The sequence below is a fragment of the Carex rostrata genome, chromosome 6 (genome assembly GCF_964058835.1).
Source record: "Carex rostrata chromosome 6, lpCarRost1.2, whole genome shotgun sequence".
Classification (NCBI taxonomy): domain Eukaryota; kingdom Viridiplantae; phylum Streptophyta; class Magnoliopsida; order Poales; family Cyperaceae; genus Carex; species Carex rostrata.
In genome coordinates this window covers 12,816,041-12,837,480 of record NC_135923.1, presented here as the reverse complement: position 1 = coordinate 12,837,480, position 21,440 = coordinate 12,816,041, and the positions used below count along the sequence as shown (strand labels likewise).

At 36.5% G+C, this 21,440-nt stretch overlaps 3 protein-coding genes across 3 annotated transcripts; 2 read left to right on the top strand and 1 right to left on the bottom strand.

The window, feature by feature from the left end:
• Window positions 1–317: 317 nt before the first annotated feature.
• On the bottom strand, window positions 318–2,613 carry LOC144555947 (Dynein light chain type 1 family protein). Its single transcript, XM_078304395.1, has 2 exons — window positions 2,063–2,613; window positions 318–837 (listed from the first exon to the last, which is right to left on the bottom strand). The coding sequence occupies exons 1-2, from the start codon at window positions 2,411–2,413 to the stop codon at window positions 682–684; spliced, it is 507 nt and encodes a 168-aa protein (XP_078160521.1). The 5' UTR covers window positions 2,414–2,613; the 3' UTR covers window positions 318–681.
• A 10,124-nt stretch (window positions 2,614–12,737) lies between these two features.
• On the top strand, window positions 12,738–13,979 carry LOC144555796 (Signal recognition particle, SRP9/SRP14 subunit). The gene is made up of 4 exons (XM_078304225.1): window positions 12,738–12,967; window positions 13,061–13,129; window positions 13,343–13,436; window positions 13,704–13,979. The coding sequence occupies exons 1-4, from the start codon at window positions 12,896–12,898 to the stop codon at window positions 13,778–13,780; spliced, it is 312 nt and encodes a 103-aa protein (XP_078160351.1). The 5' UTR covers window positions 12,738–12,895; the 3' UTR covers window positions 13,781–13,979.
• Window positions 13,980–17,144: 3,165 nt separating this feature from the next.
• LOC144555944 (endoglucanase 17-like) lies at window positions 17,145–21,064 on the top strand. Its single transcript, XM_078304390.1, has 7 exons — window positions 17,145–17,711; window positions 17,804–18,211; window positions 18,338–18,430; window positions 18,564–18,725; window positions 19,489–19,603; window positions 19,733–19,896; window positions 20,478–21,064. The coding sequence occupies exons 1-7, from the start codon at window positions 17,511–17,513 to the stop codon at window positions 20,826–20,828; spliced, it is 1,494 nt and encodes a 497-aa protein (XP_078160516.1). The 5' UTR covers window positions 17,145–17,510; the 3' UTR covers window positions 20,829–21,064.
• The last annotated feature ends 376 nt before the right edge of the window (window positions 21,065–21,440 follow it).

Sequence of the window (21,440 nt, the reverse complement as noted above, 5' to 3'; positions counted from 1 at the left end):
TTTTGTTTTGTTTTTTCCTCTCTTTTTTTTATATTTCTGTCCCACCTATACAGTTTAGTTACATGTGCTTTAGTTTGCACGATAGTTGACGTTTACATTTCCAGACATTGAAGAAAAGTGGAGCTTGGATCATATTTGGGATTCAACAAGAGTTCACAACATTGTAGATTTTAAGAATATCGCCAAAATAAAGCTTAAAAAGCACATAATGGGGACCATTCACACTAATTGGGAAACAATTGTTTTACTATTAACAGGTTGCATCGAGCTAGTGGAAGAAATAAAAGAAAAAAGTAACACAAGTGGGACACAGTTAGTTGATATGACAAAATTCCCAACCAGTAACAAAATATTACCAACCTTACAACAAGCATATTCAATCAAGGCAAGTTAGCCACTAACAAAATGAGAATTGTAGTTGTACATCCATAACAAACCCCTCTGATAACAAGGCTCGGTACAGAATACAAGGAAATCAATTCTTAAGATAAGGCGCCAAAAAAAGGAGAAAACAAACGTTCCATGACACTAATAAGGATGAAATGCAATTTACAAATTACCAGTAATAGTCCCTCGAACTATCACCGAATGTGTCAAATAAAAAGCTACAGCTAATTCTTTTCAGAACGTGTTTTCCATTTTTAACAAAGTGATCAGCCAAGAACTGTGCGATTGGTTCGGTCAATGTGCCAGTGGCTCAACGGCTGTCCTGAAGAGGAGTACATAGACCTTGTCTATGGAGAAATACAAGAAGCCCCCCAAAGAATGAGTTACATATGAGCCGAAACTGGTCCCCACTATGCAGTGCCAAGCAGGCCCATATGCTGTATCAAATTCCTGTTAACAAAAGCACCAGCAGAGTTATCTCAGTTGCAAAAAAGTAAATAAAATTAACTAAAAAGTAGAGAGATGGCCTGGATGGATTAGGGAGACAGGTCTAGATATATGGAGATATCATATCAGTCGGAAATATATAATTACACATGCAATCCAGTGTGTATATAAGATGAAATCCAGTGTGGTGAAGTTAGTGTTGGTAAGATTTTGACATTTTCCTATGTGTAAATAAAATAAACATCAGTGTAATTAAGTTATTGTCATTACTTGAAGTCTAGGGTATTAGAAAAAGAGCAAGCTAGGCTTAGGGTTGGTTTCTATGGACATGCTCCCCATATTATATGTTACCAAACTAAAAGAAGTCCCAATTTCAGTTTAGAAGTGCATATCTCAGCAAAAGTCCTTTATTTCATTCTATTCTCAACAAAATAATATCTTTGTAATTATTTCTGAAGAAAATGGAGAGTAGAACATTTGCCAATTAAATCCAAGGTGCACTGATGATGTTCTGAACTGGTTCCTATGATGGAGCTAATGACACAAGTCCACCAATTTTAAGTAGAAATTAATTAAACCTTCCGTCAGCTTTCAGAACAGCAGACAAGAAAGTTTGAACAGCTAAGAAGAGTGTAGTCCCACATTTAGAGTGAAAGCAGCTAATGTAACTAAGCTATAAATATACATGGAATTGCCCATGCAACTAAACAGTATCTCAAGTTCACAACAGATCAATTAATAACACAGCAACCAAGCCTTTAGTCCCAAACAAGTTAATCAATCATCAGAACAAAATACTGGCTAATCTTAATAATGTGACATAGTAATTTTACCCATCTCGTCTTGGAATAAATTTACCCTCATTAAAAACCCATTTAAACCGAACCACGGACCTAGCACCGATAGAGATGAGCCTCATCACTAACGTAGTCCATTAATTTTGTGATTTAAGAAAATTTTGGGTCAAAACTTTTGCCCATCAAAACCAAAATCCTTAAAGGGTGAAACAAATTAGAGTATCAGACACCATCACTAATGTACTCTCACTTGTATAATTTCAGAAAATTGACAGTGCTAAAAGTTTATCCATCATTCCTGTAATAATAAGAGCTCAGGGGTTCAGAACTGAGCAAGCCATCAAGCTAAATACCAAGGTATCTTCAAGCAAATTAAATCAAATAATAACCTCCAATTAGATAATCAACTGGCAGGCAGAAAGATGAAATACCTTCTTCAAGGCCAGAGCAAGACGCTTGTTCTCTAGCTTAGGCATTGCATCGAACACCTCCCGTGCACACCTAAAAGCTCGCCTCTGTAAAGTGGGCGCCATGTCAGCGGCTCTAACCCTAATCTTCTTCATAAACTCTTTGTCGAGTTCTCCTCCCGCTCTGACCGCCTCTACTCCCCTATCCTCCTCCTTCACCTTCTCCTTGTTCTTCCTCCTGTCCATGGCCGCCTCTTCCTGGTCGCTCTCTGATTTAATCTTCGTGCGCTCGATTAGAGAGCTGAGGTACTTACTCCGCCGCTCCAGCTCCTCCGACGCCGCATCCACTCGCTTCTTCTCTTCCATCTCTCTCATTTTAATCTCTTTTTTTTATTTCTCGTTAGAACTTAGAAGCAGCATTCGATGAAATAAGTACACGGGATATGTTTTTTTTTTTCTATTGTGCTGTTTATTTCACTTCTTGTCTGAATGGATGGAGTATTGGAGTTGAAGTCGGATTTGAGGTTTTGTTTTTCAGGAAACAGTTGAAGTTTGGTTTTTCTCCTTTTGGGTTCGAATTTTGGCTCGTCGGACGTGGAAAAATAGGGGAAACGGGGACCGCCGGAGCTTAGTAGTGTGCTATTCTTTCTTTATTTTACTCGGGACGGGCCCTACGGCTTTTCTTTCCTTGCTCTCCAGTATAACAGGAGGTGTCCATTTCCCTGAGGGGTTAGGAATACCTAACCTACCTCATTAAAACATTTTTGCTAATGCTGCAGTACATGTGCTAATTTTCACGTCAGATTATCATAATTATAGTTTTTCGGTTGAATTTTTATTTATAGTATTTGATGGTATCATTATTTAATTTTAACTATATAATTTTATGGTTATAGTAAATACTAAATAGTAATATGCTTCATTGTTATCAGTTATCACCGCATATAGAAATAATTAATATCGATTGTTAACAGTAGCATAGATGCGTTAATGTAGTAGCATAGATGCGTTAATGTTTATTCTAAGAACCATAATTAAATTATTTGATTAAAATCCTACTTCTCTTTAATTGTTAAACCTTTATTTAAATTTGACGACGTAATTTCTATGTATTTAAATTATTTGATTAAAAATCTACTGTGATGTAATTGACTTGTCATACTTTTATTTAATTTTAACCACATAATTATATGATATGATTCTCTGTTATTTCCATATGAGTAGCAATAGTAATAATATATACGTCTGAGATTGATCAATATGTGCATGTTTTTATTACCTTATTTAAAAGTTTAGAGCCAGTGATATTTTCAAATTTAACAAAACAAAATAGTAATGTAAGAATATTTTTACAGATATATGTGACAATGCACATATTAGACAGTTATAGTTGAAAAATAAATAAAATCAAATGACAGGACGGCAATTATTCAAAAAAAATCGGGAAAGTTATGATTATTTTATAAAAAAAATATATATATATTTATTCACGTCAGATTATCATGATTAGTTATTTTATTGAAACGATGTGGCAGAGCAATAGATTCTTGAAGCAGCGAGGTGTGGGCGGACGATTCCAGTTCTATTTTAATGGAGATGGTTTTGACTCGGACCTTTTGCTTTTGATTGCTTGTATAATTTTTCTTTCACTTTGCTCTACTGTGCGGTAACATCACCTAAGGAGGGAGCAATTTTTCCATTTCTTAGGCTCATGAGTATAATGATAATCACAACTCACAAGCATAGATTGGTATTTGGTAGTTGATAATGATACATCAACACCTGTAAGTGTAAGGTACAACTGATGATTGATTCTAAGACGGACGCTTAATTGAGCGTTGAATGCTTTGAATTTCTGTACAAGTCCCTATCATTCAAATGTGTTTATGCATTGCATGATTGATTAACGTTCAGCTCATTAAAATTTGTACACGCGAGTCATTGTCGAGGCTATATATATTGTTGGTGCTGTTCGTTGTATAATTAATTCACTTTTTTGGACTAAGATTGCAGTATGGATTGATTAATGATGCACTATCAGGGACAAAATTGATATTAGTTGAACATTTATTATTGTCGGCACAAGAAAATATGAAAATTATATTGTATCAACAAGCTATCGAACGGATGGATAAGATGAGAAAATCGTGTTGTATAATCATAATCATTATTTTGAGGACAAAATTGATATTTAACTCGTCAATCAGTTGTCTCTTGTTAATCGTTCACATTGCTATCCATTCATAACAGAATTAGGCCTTTTCATATAATTGTCTTGCGATGTGCAAGATAAAATAATTCTTTAAGTAAATTAGCCGACATTTTTAAAAATACCATTTTCGAAAAATTAATAAACCAAAACACCCTTTTTGAAATTTTTTATTAAAAACAGCATGGCCGCTTCTGTGGGAAGCGGCCACATACAATCGGGCCGCTTTGGAGGGCAGCGGCCACTGGAAAACACAAATTTTCTGAATTTTTCCTTTTTTTTTTTTTTTTTTTTTTTTTAAACAGAAATTTTTTTATTATTTTTATTTTTTGTATTAAAATATTAGAAATGTTGAATATATTTCTTTGAATATAGATGAAATGCAATATAATTTGATTTATTAGAAAGACTGCAACAAATAACCCGGATCAATATTTTTCAGGCCGGATTTTTCGCGGCTGTAAGAAAAATTAATATATTTCTTTATGTGTTATTGGAAAAAAAATAAAAATGTTTAGATTCTGAGTTATTGATCCCGGTTCAAAAGTCACTTCTAGGTAATCCAGAAAATATTATGATCCTTCTAGTACATTTAATTTATAAAAAGTTGTATCTATTTTTGAAAAAAAATAAAAACTTTAATTTATTTAATGATTGTTTTTAAAAAATAATTCTCAAAATAGATATAATTTTTTATAAATTAAATGTATTAGAAAGATCACAATATTTTCTGAATTATCTAGAAGTGACTTTTGAAGCGGGATCAATAACTCAGAATCTAAACATTTTTATTTTTTTCCAATAACACATAAAGAAATATATTAATTTTTCTTACAGCCGCGAAAAATCCGGCCTGAAAAATATTAATCCGGGTTATTTGTTGCAGTCTTTCTAATAAATCAAATTATATTGCATTCCATCTATATTCAAAGAAATATATTCAACATTTCTAATATTTTAATACAAAAAATAAAAATAATAAAAAAATTTCTGTTTTCAAAAAAAAAAAAAAAAAAAGGAAAAATTCAGAAAATTTGTGTTTTCCAGTGGCCGCTGCCCTCCAAAGCGGCCCGATTGTATGTGGCCGCTTCCCACAGAAGCGGCCATGCTGTTTTTAATAAAAAATTTCGAAAATGGTGTTTTGATTTATTAATTTTCCGAAAATGGTATTTTTAAAAATTTCGGGTAAATTAGTAGCTTTAATCTCACCACAAGAAATAATATTGTACCCGGTAATTATTGAAATAAAATTAACTTTCTCTTAGTATTTCTAAAAATAACATCGTTATCCACAGAAAAACAGTCAAAACAAGAATATTAGAGTAAAGGAAGGCTCCCCTGAAAATCTAGAGTTTCAACAGCCGCTTCTCTCTCCACCTCCACTTTCTCCTTCTCTCTTCTTTCAACTCGACTATTTTTACTTCTTGTAGTCTTTATTCCAAAGCAACATCCCTCTCTCGGTTCTATCTTCTCGAGTGGAGAGGAGAATGAGGGAGGGGAGGAACCAGAGCCGAATGGAGCCGATCAGGGTCGAGAGTGCAGTATCATCGGAGTTCGTAGTGTAGAGATCACATCTCGATTAGAATGCAACGGTGAGTATATTTGATCACTGTCGGAGTGCGGCGGCGGTTGAAGAAGCGGATTCAATCGTAGAGTGAGATGGCGATTAAAGTACTAGGGTGATCTACATCTCGATTGGAGCGCGACGGTCAGTAGATCCGGTTGTCGTCGAAGCGAGATGGTAGTTGAAGAAGCGGATTCGATCGCGGAGTGAGATGATTAAGGTATTAGAGTTATTATGAGATGATTAAGGTATTAGAGTTATTATGAGAAGATTAGAATATTAGAATATTATATTAGTTTAGAGGATTTTATGAGAATAAAAGAATAGATTTAGAAATTACGATCATTTGATCCATTGTAAATATATTTTTTATTAATGAAATTGTCAGTGGGCATTTAAAGCCACTAACCTTCAAAAAAAAAAGTTATTCACATTGTAAATACTATTTTAAACTAGTTTTTTTTTTACTATGGTGATTGTTGTTGTCATTAAATTATTTTCATGAATTAATATTACGATAGTATTTTTTTTAAAAGAGAAGGGTTCAAATGCCTCTATTTTTAAGAACTTTAATAACTCAAAATTTAAAACTTAAAAGTCAAAATAAAATCATTGGATATGATCTACATCATTTTATCTATGCACGTGTAAAAAATTGTGACATTTCAACTTTGTTTTGGTTGTCATCAAGAGCTTGTAAAAACGTACTAGGGTGAATAATTTTTAAACGTTGAATTTTCAAATGATTGATTCACATAAAAACAAAATCAAAATGTGATATTTTTTTATGAGTGCATAGATAAAATAACTCAAATAAATCTAACGGTTTTATTTTGATATTTATAATTAAAATTTTAATTTATTAATATTTTTAGAAATGGAAACACGGGAGAGGCACAAAAAGTGAAGGCATTTGAACCTCCTCTTTTTTAGAAGGCATCAAAATATATTACTTATAATTTTGAAGGATATTTAAGTATTAATTATGTCTAGCACATTTGACTAAGACATGCTTAGTGTTGAAGGTTACAATTTTAAAACATATTTAAGAATTATAACTTCAATGTCATACTAAAAATAAATGTTACATTTTTTTTTTTTTTTTTTAAAAGGGAATAAGGCCCCATCCACTAATATGACCCCCCACCACAAGAGAAAACAAATGTTACATTTGATAACATTTTAATGTTCCTAAGCACGAACACATTGCAGACAGTATAAAACTGCTGAAAAATTATTTCCAAGATATCATCAAAGCTTTGTATGAATTTCAAGTGAATAAGTTGTATTTATGGTACTAATCGCAAAGCACCTAATAACAAAGAGTACAAAAGGCACTTAAGAATAGGTTTCGGTGTTTAATTAAGTTCACCGCAAGGTAACCAGACCCGGTACACAGCTTTTCACGCCTCGGATTCCGAAAGTGTAAGATTTACGGCCTCGCTTTAACCAACATCCCGGGTCGGCCCCAGGCTACGCGGATCAAATTTGGTCATTTTCAGATCCGACGGCTGTAAATGGTTTAATAGAGTCGACCACACGTAAAGACAAACACCGGATCTGAAATAACGCCAGAGGGATACAATGTCAGGTGAATTCGCATCCTCTGAGATATCTCATATTTTGCGTGACTTTTTGGAAAATCTCAACCGTTGCAATATGTTCTGCACGAATCTCAAGGCTCAAATAAGACTGGCCCCCTACGTCACCCCCGAATAGGCACCGGCCACGTCGGTCACTCAAAATATGAGATATCTCAGAGGATACGCACTCCAATGTCAGGTGGCATGCTGATTCGGATTGGATTAAATATATAATGTATTTTTGGGATATCATCTAGACATCTACTCATCTCTCGTTTGACCGATTAAATAACGTCCCGTTGTGGAGTGAAGCGATGGATAAAAGGCGGGGAGGGAAGCGCAAAATGCGCCGATTTTTTTATTAGTAATAAATAAGAAAAGAAAAAATAAACAAAAACAGGAACAAGAACAAAATTGAAAAAAAAATAAAAAAATAGCAAAAGGCAGGAACACCATAGTTTTTGTAGCGCACCAGCAACAAAAAAAAATAAAAAATTAACTTCAGGATGCCAAAGTCTAGGGTCAGGATTTTCGTCGTATAAGAGCAAAAAAATAGCAAATTGAATTTAAATAATTAATGAGGTTTAAAATTATTAGCTAGAGTACTAAATAAAAATAATGCTATAATTTTTAATTTTTAACACTCTAATTTCTAATTATAATTACAAATCAGAATTAAAAAAAAATATTATAATTTTAACTCTAAATTTAACATCAATTACAAATCAAAACTCCAGCGGGAAACAAAGTCGATCCAAACATATAAGTTTCTATAAAATTTTAAAATCTAGGAGACCGCCCTTGTTTGTGGACTTAATTAGGAGTGTTCAAACGGTCAGTTCGGCTACAATAACCAAATCAATCTTTTTAAGATTTTAAAAAATAGAACCAACTGAACCGATTAAACTTATAAACTGATTAAGAACTGAATCGAACAAACCGAAGTAAATTTTGATTTATTCAGTTCAAACAAAAGCAAACCTCTATTAGTGCAATTATTAACGAAAATTACACATGTTTATACACAAGTTGTTCAATTTCATACAAAATATGCAGATGTTCTAAAATGAAAGAAATGAAACAATGATTGAACCAAACAAAATATAAACCATATTGAACCAATATAATTTGATCGGTTCGGTTTAGTTGGTTTTGAAAAGTCTAACCGACTAAACCGAACTGATCCATTTTTTTTTGAAAAAAAGGCAGAATTGCCCATCCATTAATAGAAAAGAAAGTCTTACAATAAGAACTGACATAAAAACGTGCAACTGGAGCACGTGCAAACTAACCTCAGGCAATCCACAAATGGACCCAACAAACAAAAGTATCGAAAAGGCTCTAACAAGTGAGCCAATCAACAGAATGTCACAAGCAAAAGTATCGAAAAGCCATATTTATTACAAGCAAGCAATTAAAATAACTACTAAGCAACTGCGGCATGTGTAAGTGATCAATCAATGCGCAAGTGCTTAGTCAGCAATCAACAGCGGCACCATTGGAGTGGTGGCAGCAGTGGGCCGGTCCAGGGAACTCAGCGGCAAAGGGGATAGGCTTTGAAGTGGCACCATGTCCAAATCCTCAGGAGTCCAAATAGCAATCTGTACCTTTCGCCTTTTAGCCCCTGACCAATAGTCCAATAAAGAGCAAATTAGTACAATTAGTTGTCTAATAGATGGCACACTTTTGTTATCAAAACAAACAGAGTTTCTAACGCGCCATATAGTCCAACAAACAGCACTAACAACCATGATCATAGCTTCCCTTTGAGGGAGAGGGAAAGACAGGGCCAATTGTTGAATATCATCCAAAGAAGTCCAATTACAGTAGTATTGTTGGAATTGACCCATCCAAAACCAGATTTGAGATAAGGACATGTAAAGAAAATGTGTAGGGAGGATTCGTCTTCGGTATGACAAAAGTGACATAGAGTATCCCCTTGCCATTTCTTTTTACGCAATACAAGTTTAGTAAGAATTTTGTTTCGAAACAATAACCACATAAACATTTGTACTTTGAGAGGTACTAAATTTAGCCACCACAATAATGCAAATTGGTCATGTTCTCCTCTAAAAGAGAGAAATTTGTAGAGGGAAGCAGTAGTGAATTGGTGCGTGGAATCCCATTTCCATAAGAGGGAATCTGGATTGTCTGTAAGTGTATATGAATGAATAATTGCAAGGATTGCGTGCCATTCTAAAAGGAGAATGCCATGGAGAGATCGTCGAAATCTCACCACAGCACCCTTTGAGTCTATCACAACCTGTACACAGAGAGAGGGGTTAGTGCATAAAGCAAAAAGATGAGGATAGACAATAGAAAGAGGGCATTGAGAGTGCCAAGTAAAAACAAAAGCTTGCTGTCTGTCCATTCCCTAATTTATAAGTGCAGCTCAATTGTCCAATATATTGCAGTTTAGAAATCTCCCTCCAAAAATGTGACATGTTGGATGGATTAGTGTGGGGGCCATATTTAATAAGGATCAATTGTTTCCAAAGACCTGAAAATTGGGGGTCATGTAATTTCCACCACCATTTAACCAATAATGAGATGTTCATGACGTGTAAATCTTTAACTCCTAGACCACCAAATTCCTTGGGATAACAAACTAAAGACCAATTAATCAATGAATATTTTTTACGGGGGCCAGCATGACCTTGCCAAAGAAAGCGACGACGAATCCTATCAATTTGATGTCTGATTTTTACAGGGAGTTTATAAAGGGACAACAAGTAGAGGGGAACAGCCGAAAGGACAGAATTTACCAGAGTTATTCGCCCCCCAATAGAGAGCAAATTACCTACCCAACCCTGCAATTTCTTAGCAACTTTGTCTACAATGTAGCCCCAATCACTTAGAGCAAGTTTTTTTATCATTGAGAGGAACCCCCAAATATTTCAAAGGTAATTTAGCTACTTTACAACCAAACAGGCCAGCAAGAAGCTCTCCATCAGAGAGGGACATATGTAAAGGAATTAATTCTGTTTTTTGAAAATTAATCTTGATACCTGACATAGCTTCAAAACTAAACATTGTCCATAGAGCAAATTCGATGTTAGTAGGAGTTGGGGCCAGAAAGAGAATCGTATCGTCGGCATAATGGCAATTAGTGACACTATTGCCATCAGCCAGCCGGGGGCCAAGACCTTGGATTCTACCAGCGTTTCTGCCTTTATGAAACATTTTGCAAAGTACATCACCTACTAATAAAAATAGAAAAGGGGATAATGGGTCCCCCTGGCGGACCCCTCGCTGAGAGGGGAAATAAGAAGACAGGTTACCATTAATATTAATACAAGTACGACTACTATACAACAATTGTGAAATCCAAAAAATCCATTTATGATCGAATCCTCTAGTGAGCAGCACCTCAATTAGAAAGGACCAATTAACTTTGTCATAAGCTTTTTCTAGATCAAGTTTAATCACAGCACCTTGTTCTTTCGTTTGTCTACAAGAGTGAAGAATTTCATGACTCAATACGACATTATCTAAAATGTAACGGCCTTTAACAAAGGCAGCTTGAGTAGGGTCAATAAGCCTATGCATAAGAGGTTCAAGTCGCAAAGTCAGCAACTTGGAAATAATCTTCATACTACAATTAACTAGACTTATTGGGCGATACTGTTTAATAGTGGAAACATCCTTTTCTTTAGGTATAAGGCAAACTACAGCTTGATTAAGATAATCTAACGATAGCCTATGATCAATAAAAGCAGCCACTAAACTGTATATATCACTTTGCACAATTTCCCAAAAATGTTGATAAAAACCAAAAGGTATACCATCAGGTCCAGGGGCACCGGTCTGGTCTGAGGAGAATACTGCAAATTTAATTTCTTCCTTAGAAAAAGGGCGTGTGAGGCAAGAGTTTTCAACAGAAGTAACTTGGTCACTATTATCCCAAAAATAAGTGTGTAAAGATGCCCCTTTAACCCCACGAACACCTAAGATGCTTTGATAATACTCAACTATATGATTTTCAATCGAAGGAAGGTGATCAGTCATTTGCCCTTGAACTTCCATGTGTAAAATGGATTTTTTTTTAAATCTGTTGGTGGCACATTTGTGAAAATATTTGGTATTGGAATCTCCCTCATCCAACCACTTTTGTTTGGATCGTTCTTTCCAATATGTTTCCTCTTCCTCATAGATGGTATTAAGGGTGAGTTGGCACTGTTGCCATTGAAGGCATTCCTCATCAGAGAGGTCTCTCAATTCTTTAATCACTTCTAATTTTTCTAATTCTTCAAGGGCATACTTTTTTAGTCTTTTTTTTTTCCCTTTATGAGTTTTAGACCATCCCTCAATTTTGTGTGTGAGAAATTTTATTTTTTTATGCCAACTCAAACCAATATCACCTTGTAAAGGAAATTCGGGCCACCATTTTTCAATGAGCCTATTAAATTCAGGGTCAGATAACCAAAGGTTGTCAAATCTGAAATTTTTTTTAGTAGCAGGGGTTTATGTTTCGTGTTCAAGAGCAAAGGACAATGATCCGAACCAAATTGGGAAAGGTCTTTAACAAAGCAAAATTCATAATTGTTATCCCAATCTAAAGAGCCAAAAAATCTATCTAAGAGAGCAAAATGAGTACCATTTGTTCAAGTAAATTGTCTCTGCCCGAACTGATCCATTTAAACCAAACTAATTCAGAAAGAACCAAACTGATCTATTTAAACCGAAAAACAAAATCATTTAAACTGAAATTTTTCAGTTCAGTTAAAAACCGAACAAACCTAACCATTTCAACACCCTAGACTTAATGAGTTTTTGTCAAAGGACTACAGCTTACAATCAGAAGACAGAAATTGAACATCTCAGCTTATATCTCCTGTGGTCAGGTAAGAGTTTCTCAGTCCTTGATTTTCTCAGCTTATACCTCAGATTTTTGGGTCCGAATCTGCACGCCGCATACTATGGCGTCTGAATTTTTTTTTTGTTGGTGGACTCCATAAACTACGAATTCAAATCCTCTTAGATATCTCATATTTTGCGTGAAGTTTTGGAAAATCTCAACCGTTCAAATACGTTCAACACGAATCTCGAAGCTGAAATAATACCGGCCCCTGTGGTTTTCCCGAATAGGCACCGGACACGTCGGTCATGCAAAATATGAGATATCTCAGAGGATACTCGCCCATAAACTACGGTGTCCGAAATTTCTTTTGAGGATTCTCTGAGGTTTTCCTTTGTAGATTTATCTGTGTGTTGGATCGTTCTTGGGCCTTTCCAAGGTTAACTAACCAAAGTCTAATTATTGCCGAAGTAAAGGTTTTAAAGTAACAACGGCGTCTAAAAAGTTCGAGTGAGTACTTGATTTTCGTCTTACTAAATGGGCCATATTCATTTTTGTCTTACTAAATGGGCCTGGGAGGCTGGTAGTTCTCTTCACAGTTTCCAATTGGAGATGGTTGATAAGGGCGACAGAGAAATCAATTGAAAACCCTATTTACCAATCCCTATCGTCCCGAGTTCTCAGAGAAGACTGATCGGATCTCATGGTTTATATCGAGTCTTGGGACGAGTTTGTGGAGAGAACTGTGCAACTATTTCGCGCCGATCCCCATTCTGTAATTTTCGCCTCTTTTCTGCTATTATTTGATCTTTCTTCGATTGCTATCCTTCTTATTGTTTTTTTTTTCTTCCTAATTTGATTAAAGTAGACTCGGTATGTGACGAAGTATCGCCACTGCGACGGAAAGCTTGTGCTCAAAGTCACCGATAATCGTGAGGTCTGGTTCAATCAAGTGCTTACTGCATTTATAATTTAATTTCTTCTGGAATTCTAGTTAGCAATTTGTAGATTAAGATCAACCCTACTTTTCCACCTTGGAGTTTTCTTCACCAGAAAAAGGAGTTGTTACTCTTCTTGGTGCCAGAATAACGAATTCTCTTTGTTACCATAATAATATTTTCCTGCTAACTGAGAGTTGTGCATATTGTAGTGCCTCAAGTTTAAAACAGACCAGGCCCAAGATGCAAAAAAGATGGAGAAGCTGAACAATATCTTCTTCACCCTCATGTCACGAGGGCCTGATGGTAATTTTGCCTTCTTAAACTCTGAAAAATTATTTTAATTGTATGCAGGGTAACCACACAAGAGCCCTCTCAAACATGGAAAAAAACAGTACCAAATTCTAGCAAGTAAACGAAAAATGTGTACTAACCAATATAGAAGCATATTGCTGCGGAAGAACTGGATCAAGAACAGTTCAGGATGAAACTTAATAATGATCATTCTGGTACCAAAGTCAATTTTTCTTTCATGATTGATAGTGTCAAGGCCACTGATTTTTTTTTTCTCAGCTGACATTACAGAAGCTACTGGAAAGGAGCAAGCAGAGCAGCAACCAGCAAAGAAAGGCAGGGGCAGGAGGCAATAAGCTGTCTCTGAATAAAATTCTGAAATTTTTTCTTAAGCCAAATTAAGGTCATGTTAGGTACTTCTATTGATAATTTATGTGAGATTTACTGTTGTAGTTTCCATTATGATTTCCAGCCACCAAGATATTCATGTCCATGTCTCCTTTTTTTCATTTACATGGATTGAATTATTTTGAATGAAAATACTATTATTTCAGTTAGTGTGCAACATGTTTGGCTGCAAGAAGGTTAATGGAAAGGGAGGTTAGAGCGAAAATGTACTGAAATGAAGTGGGAAGTGGTGCATTATTTTTTTACTTTTCTCTCGTGTTTGGTTGGTTGCTAAATTCTTTGCTTCCATTCCACTCCAGTTTGGGCATTAGCAAAATATAAGCATTTGAAGGTTAGTGAGTTAGCTCTATCAACACCAGCCTCCTAAAATTTTAAAGCCAAACAATATAAATTAATTTTCTTTCCTCTTATTTCATGCCTTCCGTACCCCCATCCAAGTATGGTTTTTGTTTGGATGAAATTTCCTTTTGCTCAACTGTGGTAGAGTAAAAGGTTCTGTAAATCCTTTTGTATAAATATTTTTCTTAGTTTGGATGATAATGGTTTCATTCTAGAACTTGTAAGAACCATACTTTCATAGAAAGTGCTTGATAAGTTGAAAAAGGAAATTTCAGGCCAGAAGGCTGAAGCTGAGAATTAAAATTATGCTTACAGAAATATTGGTCAGGGCTATCTTGGTTTATTCCTCAGACCTTTTCGCCATTTTGGTTGTAATAATTACAAACCTTTTCACAAGTGCAATTATTTTAGATGCTTTCTTCAGAGGAGGAAATATTGTGGTCTCTAAACTATATTTTATGTCACAAATTGGACGCCAATCTTTTTCTGTTGCTTAGTCTTTGAATGTTTAATTGGTGACATCCTCTTTTCTGTTCAATATACACATTGTGTCGAACTTTTCTCTTTCTTTCCTCCATTCTTCTTTCTCCCTTCTCTAATTTTCCCTATTTCTTTTCATTCAATCAGTAATGGGAATATGGCATTGGCCCATTGGAGAAGCGAGAGGAAAGAAATATATAAATATATAAGAATTGGAAGTAGGAAGAAAAAGTATCGGAGATATGAATTAGAGAGAAAAAATGGGAAGAAAAAAAAATCATGCCATGTTACTTAATTATTAACAAAGAGACTTTCTATGCCGAGTAATTCAACGGGACAGTGAGGGACTTGGGAGTGGTTTGGCGTACCTGGAATGATGTTATTCCAGATAGTGTTATGTGATTGACAACATATATAACACTGGGAAGAGTGTTCTTTTTCTCTCCGTTATTTCAATCTTTTTTTGGTAGATCAGAATGATGTTCATAATAGCAAATTTGTGTTTGGCAACAATCTTCACGGAGAGTTAATGCTAGGTAAGAGGATTTGTTAACCTGCCCTGAAAGGAGTTGGAGAGAACAAATTAATCCATGAATGGATTACATTTTACTGAAGGTTTAGAACTTTAGAAATATTATCTTGCATTCAGTATGTTATCATGTAATTGTAGAAATAAACAGTAAATCTACACTGAGGCAGCTTGGATGAATACAAATTTACTGAAGGTTTAGAACTTTACATTGCTTGGGTATTAAAAAAATATTTCATTTTCTAAGAAATAAACAGTAAATCTACACTCAGGCAGCTTGGATGAGTACAAATTTATCTACCCTGTTAATCTATGATCGTTTGACGTTTGTTGCGGTCTGAGGTTTTTGTTTTCTTGCTTTGGAATTTGTTCGATAGCATTTATTGCTTGCTTAATCTGGAAAGGGCCATGTGAATGCCATGTTAGTTTGACGAGCATGGCTCAATTTCACACTACTGATTTCAATCTTTTGATTTAAAAAATCCTTGATGCTACTGTTGAACGAAAAAGGAAAGTTTGGTGCAGTGCACTTTTTATTTATTTATTTATTTTGAAATCATGGTGCAGTGCAGTTGGCGAGTGTTTGTCTATTAAAACGTTTGCATTTTGCATCAATGAAGAATTGACAATGTCCGGTACCGATATTTATCATGTGACCAATTTAAGTTTTTATCAGCCCATGTTCCGTGTAAACTGTCAGCACTTGGCAGTCTTTCTTTTGGGAGTCTAAATCTAAATTGGATGTTGGGCAACCCCTTCTTAAGACTCTTTATAATTTTTTTTAGACTCCTTAAAAGTTTAATCCGTCCGAAAAATCTCTCCTTAGTGAGAATTAACTTTTGCATTTTTTACTCAAAATCCTAAGCTTAAGTCTTTTGTTCCAATTCTTAAAGTAGCATTTCTCTTGAATTAAGTCTCTTTAGCATATTTTTTGTCTACTTAGCACCTTTTACAATATGATTCTACTGAACAAGTGTTCCTTAACTCCACTTAAAATTTAATCCTCGTGTAATCCTGAACACCCCCAAACAGTACAAACGAAGCTTTTATGCTGTATCATTGAAAAAAATTTGAGTTGGTCCCGGAGCTTTCTTTTCCAAAGGAAAAGCTGTTAAAAAGCAACAGGAGATTTGGATTAGAGCTTTTAACAAGAAATGATTAACTCCTCCAAACAGAATCCTATGGTGGGCTGCTTCAGTTCAGATGAGACTTCCCTTTACAACCTTAATGTAGAATCCATAAAAGACAATTTCCCAACCGAACAAACATTAGTTATATCAGGCCAATCATTTTTTCACTGAGCTCAGTGATTTTATCCTACCAGATTCAAGCAAGTTGGAACTTGGAACAGAAGTTATATTATATTAGAATGGATCAAGGGAAATCTTATTGCTAACTGGCTCAGTACGTTGTTCTTTATCAGTCCGACCGTAAAAGAAAATAATTTGTAATCTGAAACATTGGTGTTTAATTGGATGATGCACAGAACATATCATAATTCTAAAAGGCATCGTTTTCATGGCACCGAACCAGTACCCAAATTTAATGACCGTCGGCGGGGGTAAAATCAAATTACTCCCCTGGAAAATGACATAATTTCACCCGCGTTTCTTTTCTGTTGAATGTCTTTACCTAATTTTACTCTTGGCAGAGGAGAGAGCAGCGGTTAAGCCAGTTAGTTATACGAACAGCCCCCCACAACAGTAACAGTACCTCCAGTCCATACTCTACCATTACCAGCATCGGCCAAAATAACGGCTCTTGCCTCACAAACTCTTTAACGTCCCCACAACACCTATCCCTACGCACCTATTTTTCCCTTCCTCCAACGGCCACATTTATTCATTCTTTCTCCCCACCTCTCTCTCTCTCTCTCACTCTCCAATCAACCCCCGCCTTTCCTCCAGTCATGGCTTTCCTTGTCCCTCTCCATAAATATCACATCATTAACTGCCTCACGTGATGACCCCACTCCCTCTCTTTCCTTTTTACTCTCTTCCCAGTCTTGACCGGTCACATCCGGTCAGATTACCGGTCAACACCATCTCGGTTCCCGTGCCCCTCACCTTTACAAATCCACTTGTCGCTCTCTCATTGGCCAACCTCTCTAAAAGGAATCCTATGCGCTCGCTATAGGCTATATCATTCCTCGTCTCCCTCGGCCCCACAGCTCCATGCCGTTGCTGCTCTGCCCCACATGCGCTTTTATCCCTTTCTTTTCTTTCACAGTGCCACTCTCCTTATATAAACAGAAACATATCTTCGATTAATTTCAACGAACAAAGAGCAGGGCAGCGCTACTAACGCCGCATACACTGATACATTCTCAAATGGCATTCTTGTTATTTCCGCTATTTCTCCTCCTAGCCTTCTCCCCGTTACCAACATCCCTAGCCGCAACACATGACTATGGTGATGCATTGCACAAGAGCATTCTGTTTTTTGAGGGGCAGCGATCAGGCAAGCTTCCCGCTGATCAACGGCTCACGTGGCGCCGCGACTCTGCCTTACATGACGGCTCAACTGAAGGGGTAAGCACCAAAACGGGGGAAAAAAATATTTCTATAAGATATGTAGTAATATGTGTGTATTATATGAACCTTATTTGAACCGTTGATGTCAGGTGGATCTAACAGGAGGGTACTATGATGCCGGTGACAACATCAAGTTCGGCTTCCCGATGGCATTCACTACAACGCTGATGTCGTGGAGCATCATTGACTTTGGAAAGACCATGGGACCCCACCTGGCAGAGGCCAAGCGTGCTGTGCGGTGGGCAACCGACTACCTCCTCAAAGCGACCGCCAAGCCGGATGTTGTCTATGTGCAAGTCGGGGATGCCTTTCGTGACCACTCCTGCTGGGAACGGCCTGAAGACATGGACACGCCACGAACCGTTTACAAGGTGGACCCCTCTCACCCCGGATCGGATGTGGCGGCTGAGACCGCTGCTGCATTGGCTGCCGCTTCGATTGTTTTCCGGTCAAGTGATCCGGCTTATTCCCAGCTCCTCCTTGACCGTGCCGTGAGAGTAAGATAAACAAAAAACATGGAAATTGTTATTTTTAGAATACACTGAGTTTTTTATTTGGTTTATGTAAAATTGTAAATTGGGTGGGTTTACTGGTGTCTTTTCAAACAACATTTATTTTGGTAGGTTTTTGAGTTCGCGGATAGGCACAGGGGACCGTATAGCTCGAGTTTGCCCAATGTCGTTTGCCCTTTCTACTGTGATGTCTCAGGATACCAGGTATGATTTATTTTGTTTTATTTGTTTGCTCTTTTGGGAAATGAGAATGATTTTGAATTTTTTATTATTAGAGGTTGAGTATTAATTAATGAATATTAATGCCTGCGTGGGGTAAAAATTGAAATCAATCCAGGATGAGCTGCTATGGGGAGCCGCATGGCTACACAAGGCGTCAAGGAGGAGGGAGTACAGAGAGTACATAAAAAAGAACGAGGTGGTGCTTGGCGCGAGTGAGAATGCAAACGAATTTGGCTGGGAAAATAAGCACGCCGGTATCAATGTTCTTATTTCGAAGGTAGGTTCCGTTCAATTGTAAAACATGATACAGTTCATCTTCTGGTTAAGAAAAGTATAATGGTAGTAAAAAAGAAGAAGGAAGAATTCAATTATCAAACATTAATACATAAACATGTTTTGCAAAACACAATTATAATTAGGCGAATAATTATTTGTACATGTCAACATTAACATAATCATGTTTTCCAAAACGATTGACAACTGTTGCAACCCTGCTTTAGGACTGACTATACAATACGTCACCAAGTTACTGTTTTGGGTATTTTCTGTTTGTTTGCATATACATAACACATGATATGCCAAGTCAGAAAAAAAAAAAACCCATGATATGCAAAAATCAATGGGAAATGCAAAACGTGTCCGGTTTTCATTGTAATATTTCTGCTGCGATTCCAAAGAATCGCAGGGGTCCTGCTATTTAAAATCGAACAGTTAATTTTTTAGAATGCACGAATCTCAAAAGCTGTTGGGTTTTATTCACGAATCTCAAAATATATGAACACTTCGGTTTTGAATAATAGGGTCCTGCGATTCTTTGGAATCGCAGCAGATTTATTTCCGGTTTTCATGGGTTATTGGGCTCTCTCGGGCCACACCCAACCTCGATCCGAGAATAGACCCAACTCGCTCACACCCAGTAGTATTTTTGACCGTTGCGGTGTTTCACTGACCAATAAGGCAATAACTACAGGACTATTTGTTTCGTCTTTATAAAAAGACGATTTTACCCCTCCTTTATTTGCGTGGCTGTGTTGTGGCAGGAGGTTCTGATGGGCAAAGACGAGTATTTCGAGTCGTTTAGAGCGAATGCCGATAACTTTATCTGCACCCTACTTCCAAGCATCTCTAATCACCCTCAGATCCAGTACTCTCCAGGTTTCATCTTGTCTTGTGCTTTGCTTCCCTCCAAAATCTGTACTGTTTTTGTAAAAATGGTATTTACAAGACGCATAAAAAATTTATTATTGATTAAAATTTGCTGAAACAAATTATTTACTGTTGAAGGGGGGCTGTTGTTCAAGGTTGGGGGAAGCAACATGCAGCACGTGACATCACTCTCTTTCCTGTTACTGGCGTACTCAAATTACCTCAGCCACGCCAATGGTCACGTGCAGTGTGGCACCTCGTCAGCCTCACCAGCCCAGCTCAGGCGTGTTGCCAAGCGCCAGGTAATTAAAAGCCCAAAACTCAAAAAAGCCTTCTGCTGTTGTTTTTACCTTTAGTTGTATATACTAGCGCCAGATCCGTGAATGAAACAAATCAACAATCTAGTGTTCCCCTTTTTTTGTTAATTAAAAGCCTTCTGCATTGCATTTATTAATTAGAGGCAAGAATGTTTTTTAATAGTAGGCCTAGATCCGTGAATGAAACAATCTAGTGTTCCCCTTTTTTTGTTTTATTTTAATTTTAATTTTTCACTAGCCTGCAAATCCTTATTATATATATATGATGATGATGAACGAATGAGAGTGTAAAATGGCAGAGGCCGTTGGACCACTTATCAGTTATCTTTGATTCTTTGTACCTTGTGACTTGTGAAAGGGACAAGCTTGTTTTTTTACTATTGCGTACGCCTGAATACCTGATTGGCGCTAGTGCTGTCTTCACTAAACAGATTTTGCCAAAATATATCCTTTTCTCTAGACACTTTGTTTACAACTTTACATGCATCGGATTAATGATCTTTATTTGTTAAGTAATTCAATTGGTACAGACAGTTATACTGAATCCATCTGGTAATTAATTGCAGGTTGACTACATTTTAGGAGATAATCCCTTGGGCATGTCATACATGGTGGGTTACGGGTCCCACTACCCGCGAAGGATCCACCACCGAGGAAGCTCCATCCCTTCTATGGCGACTCATCCTGCACATATTGGGTGCAAGGAAGGTACATCCTACTACATAAACCCAAATCCAAACCCGAATGCCCTTATTGGGGCAGTAGTTGGTGGGCCCACCAATATTAGCGATGCGTTTCCTGATGCTCGGCCAATCTTTCAACAGTCAGAGCCCACAACTTACATTAATGCACCTTTATTTGGTCTCTTGGGTTATTTCTCGGCACACCCGAATCCGTCTGAATGGAGCGATGATTAAGATGTTGTTTTGTACAAATGAAGAGATGAGTAGTGTATTAGTTGGTTAATTGTCAAATGTGAAGCCATTTATCAGTAGGTTAATTGTCAAATGTGAAGCCATTTATTAGGTTATCTTCTTTTTTTCCGTCAGTACTTGGTCAATGTATTCTGCTCATTCCCTCCGAAAAGAAAGGGGAGGTGAAATGATAGATTTCAGGATTGAATTGAGAAAAGCCAATTTTAGGTGCTTTTTAATTTACATTAGCTGGCTTACAAAAATTTACATGCTTTTTGAATCCATGACAAGATGAAAAAAACAAATTTCTCCTTAATCCCTACACTTCAAAAAACTCACACGATTCCATGAAATTTAATATATGTTTATGACTAATCCTCCATAGTTCATTTGAATAAACATTGGATCCCTGCTACTCTAAGAATTACTTTCATATTTTTTATTGGTATCATTTTTCAACTTTAAAAATTCTCTCTCTTATCACACTGTTCGAGATATATTTATTTATGCTGGATCAATATGCAAAGCCCTTCATGCTTTTGCCAATGCTTTTGCCAGTATGATTACATGAAATGTGTGGAAGAAGATGTGGGAGACTGAGAAAGGCAGTGCCTT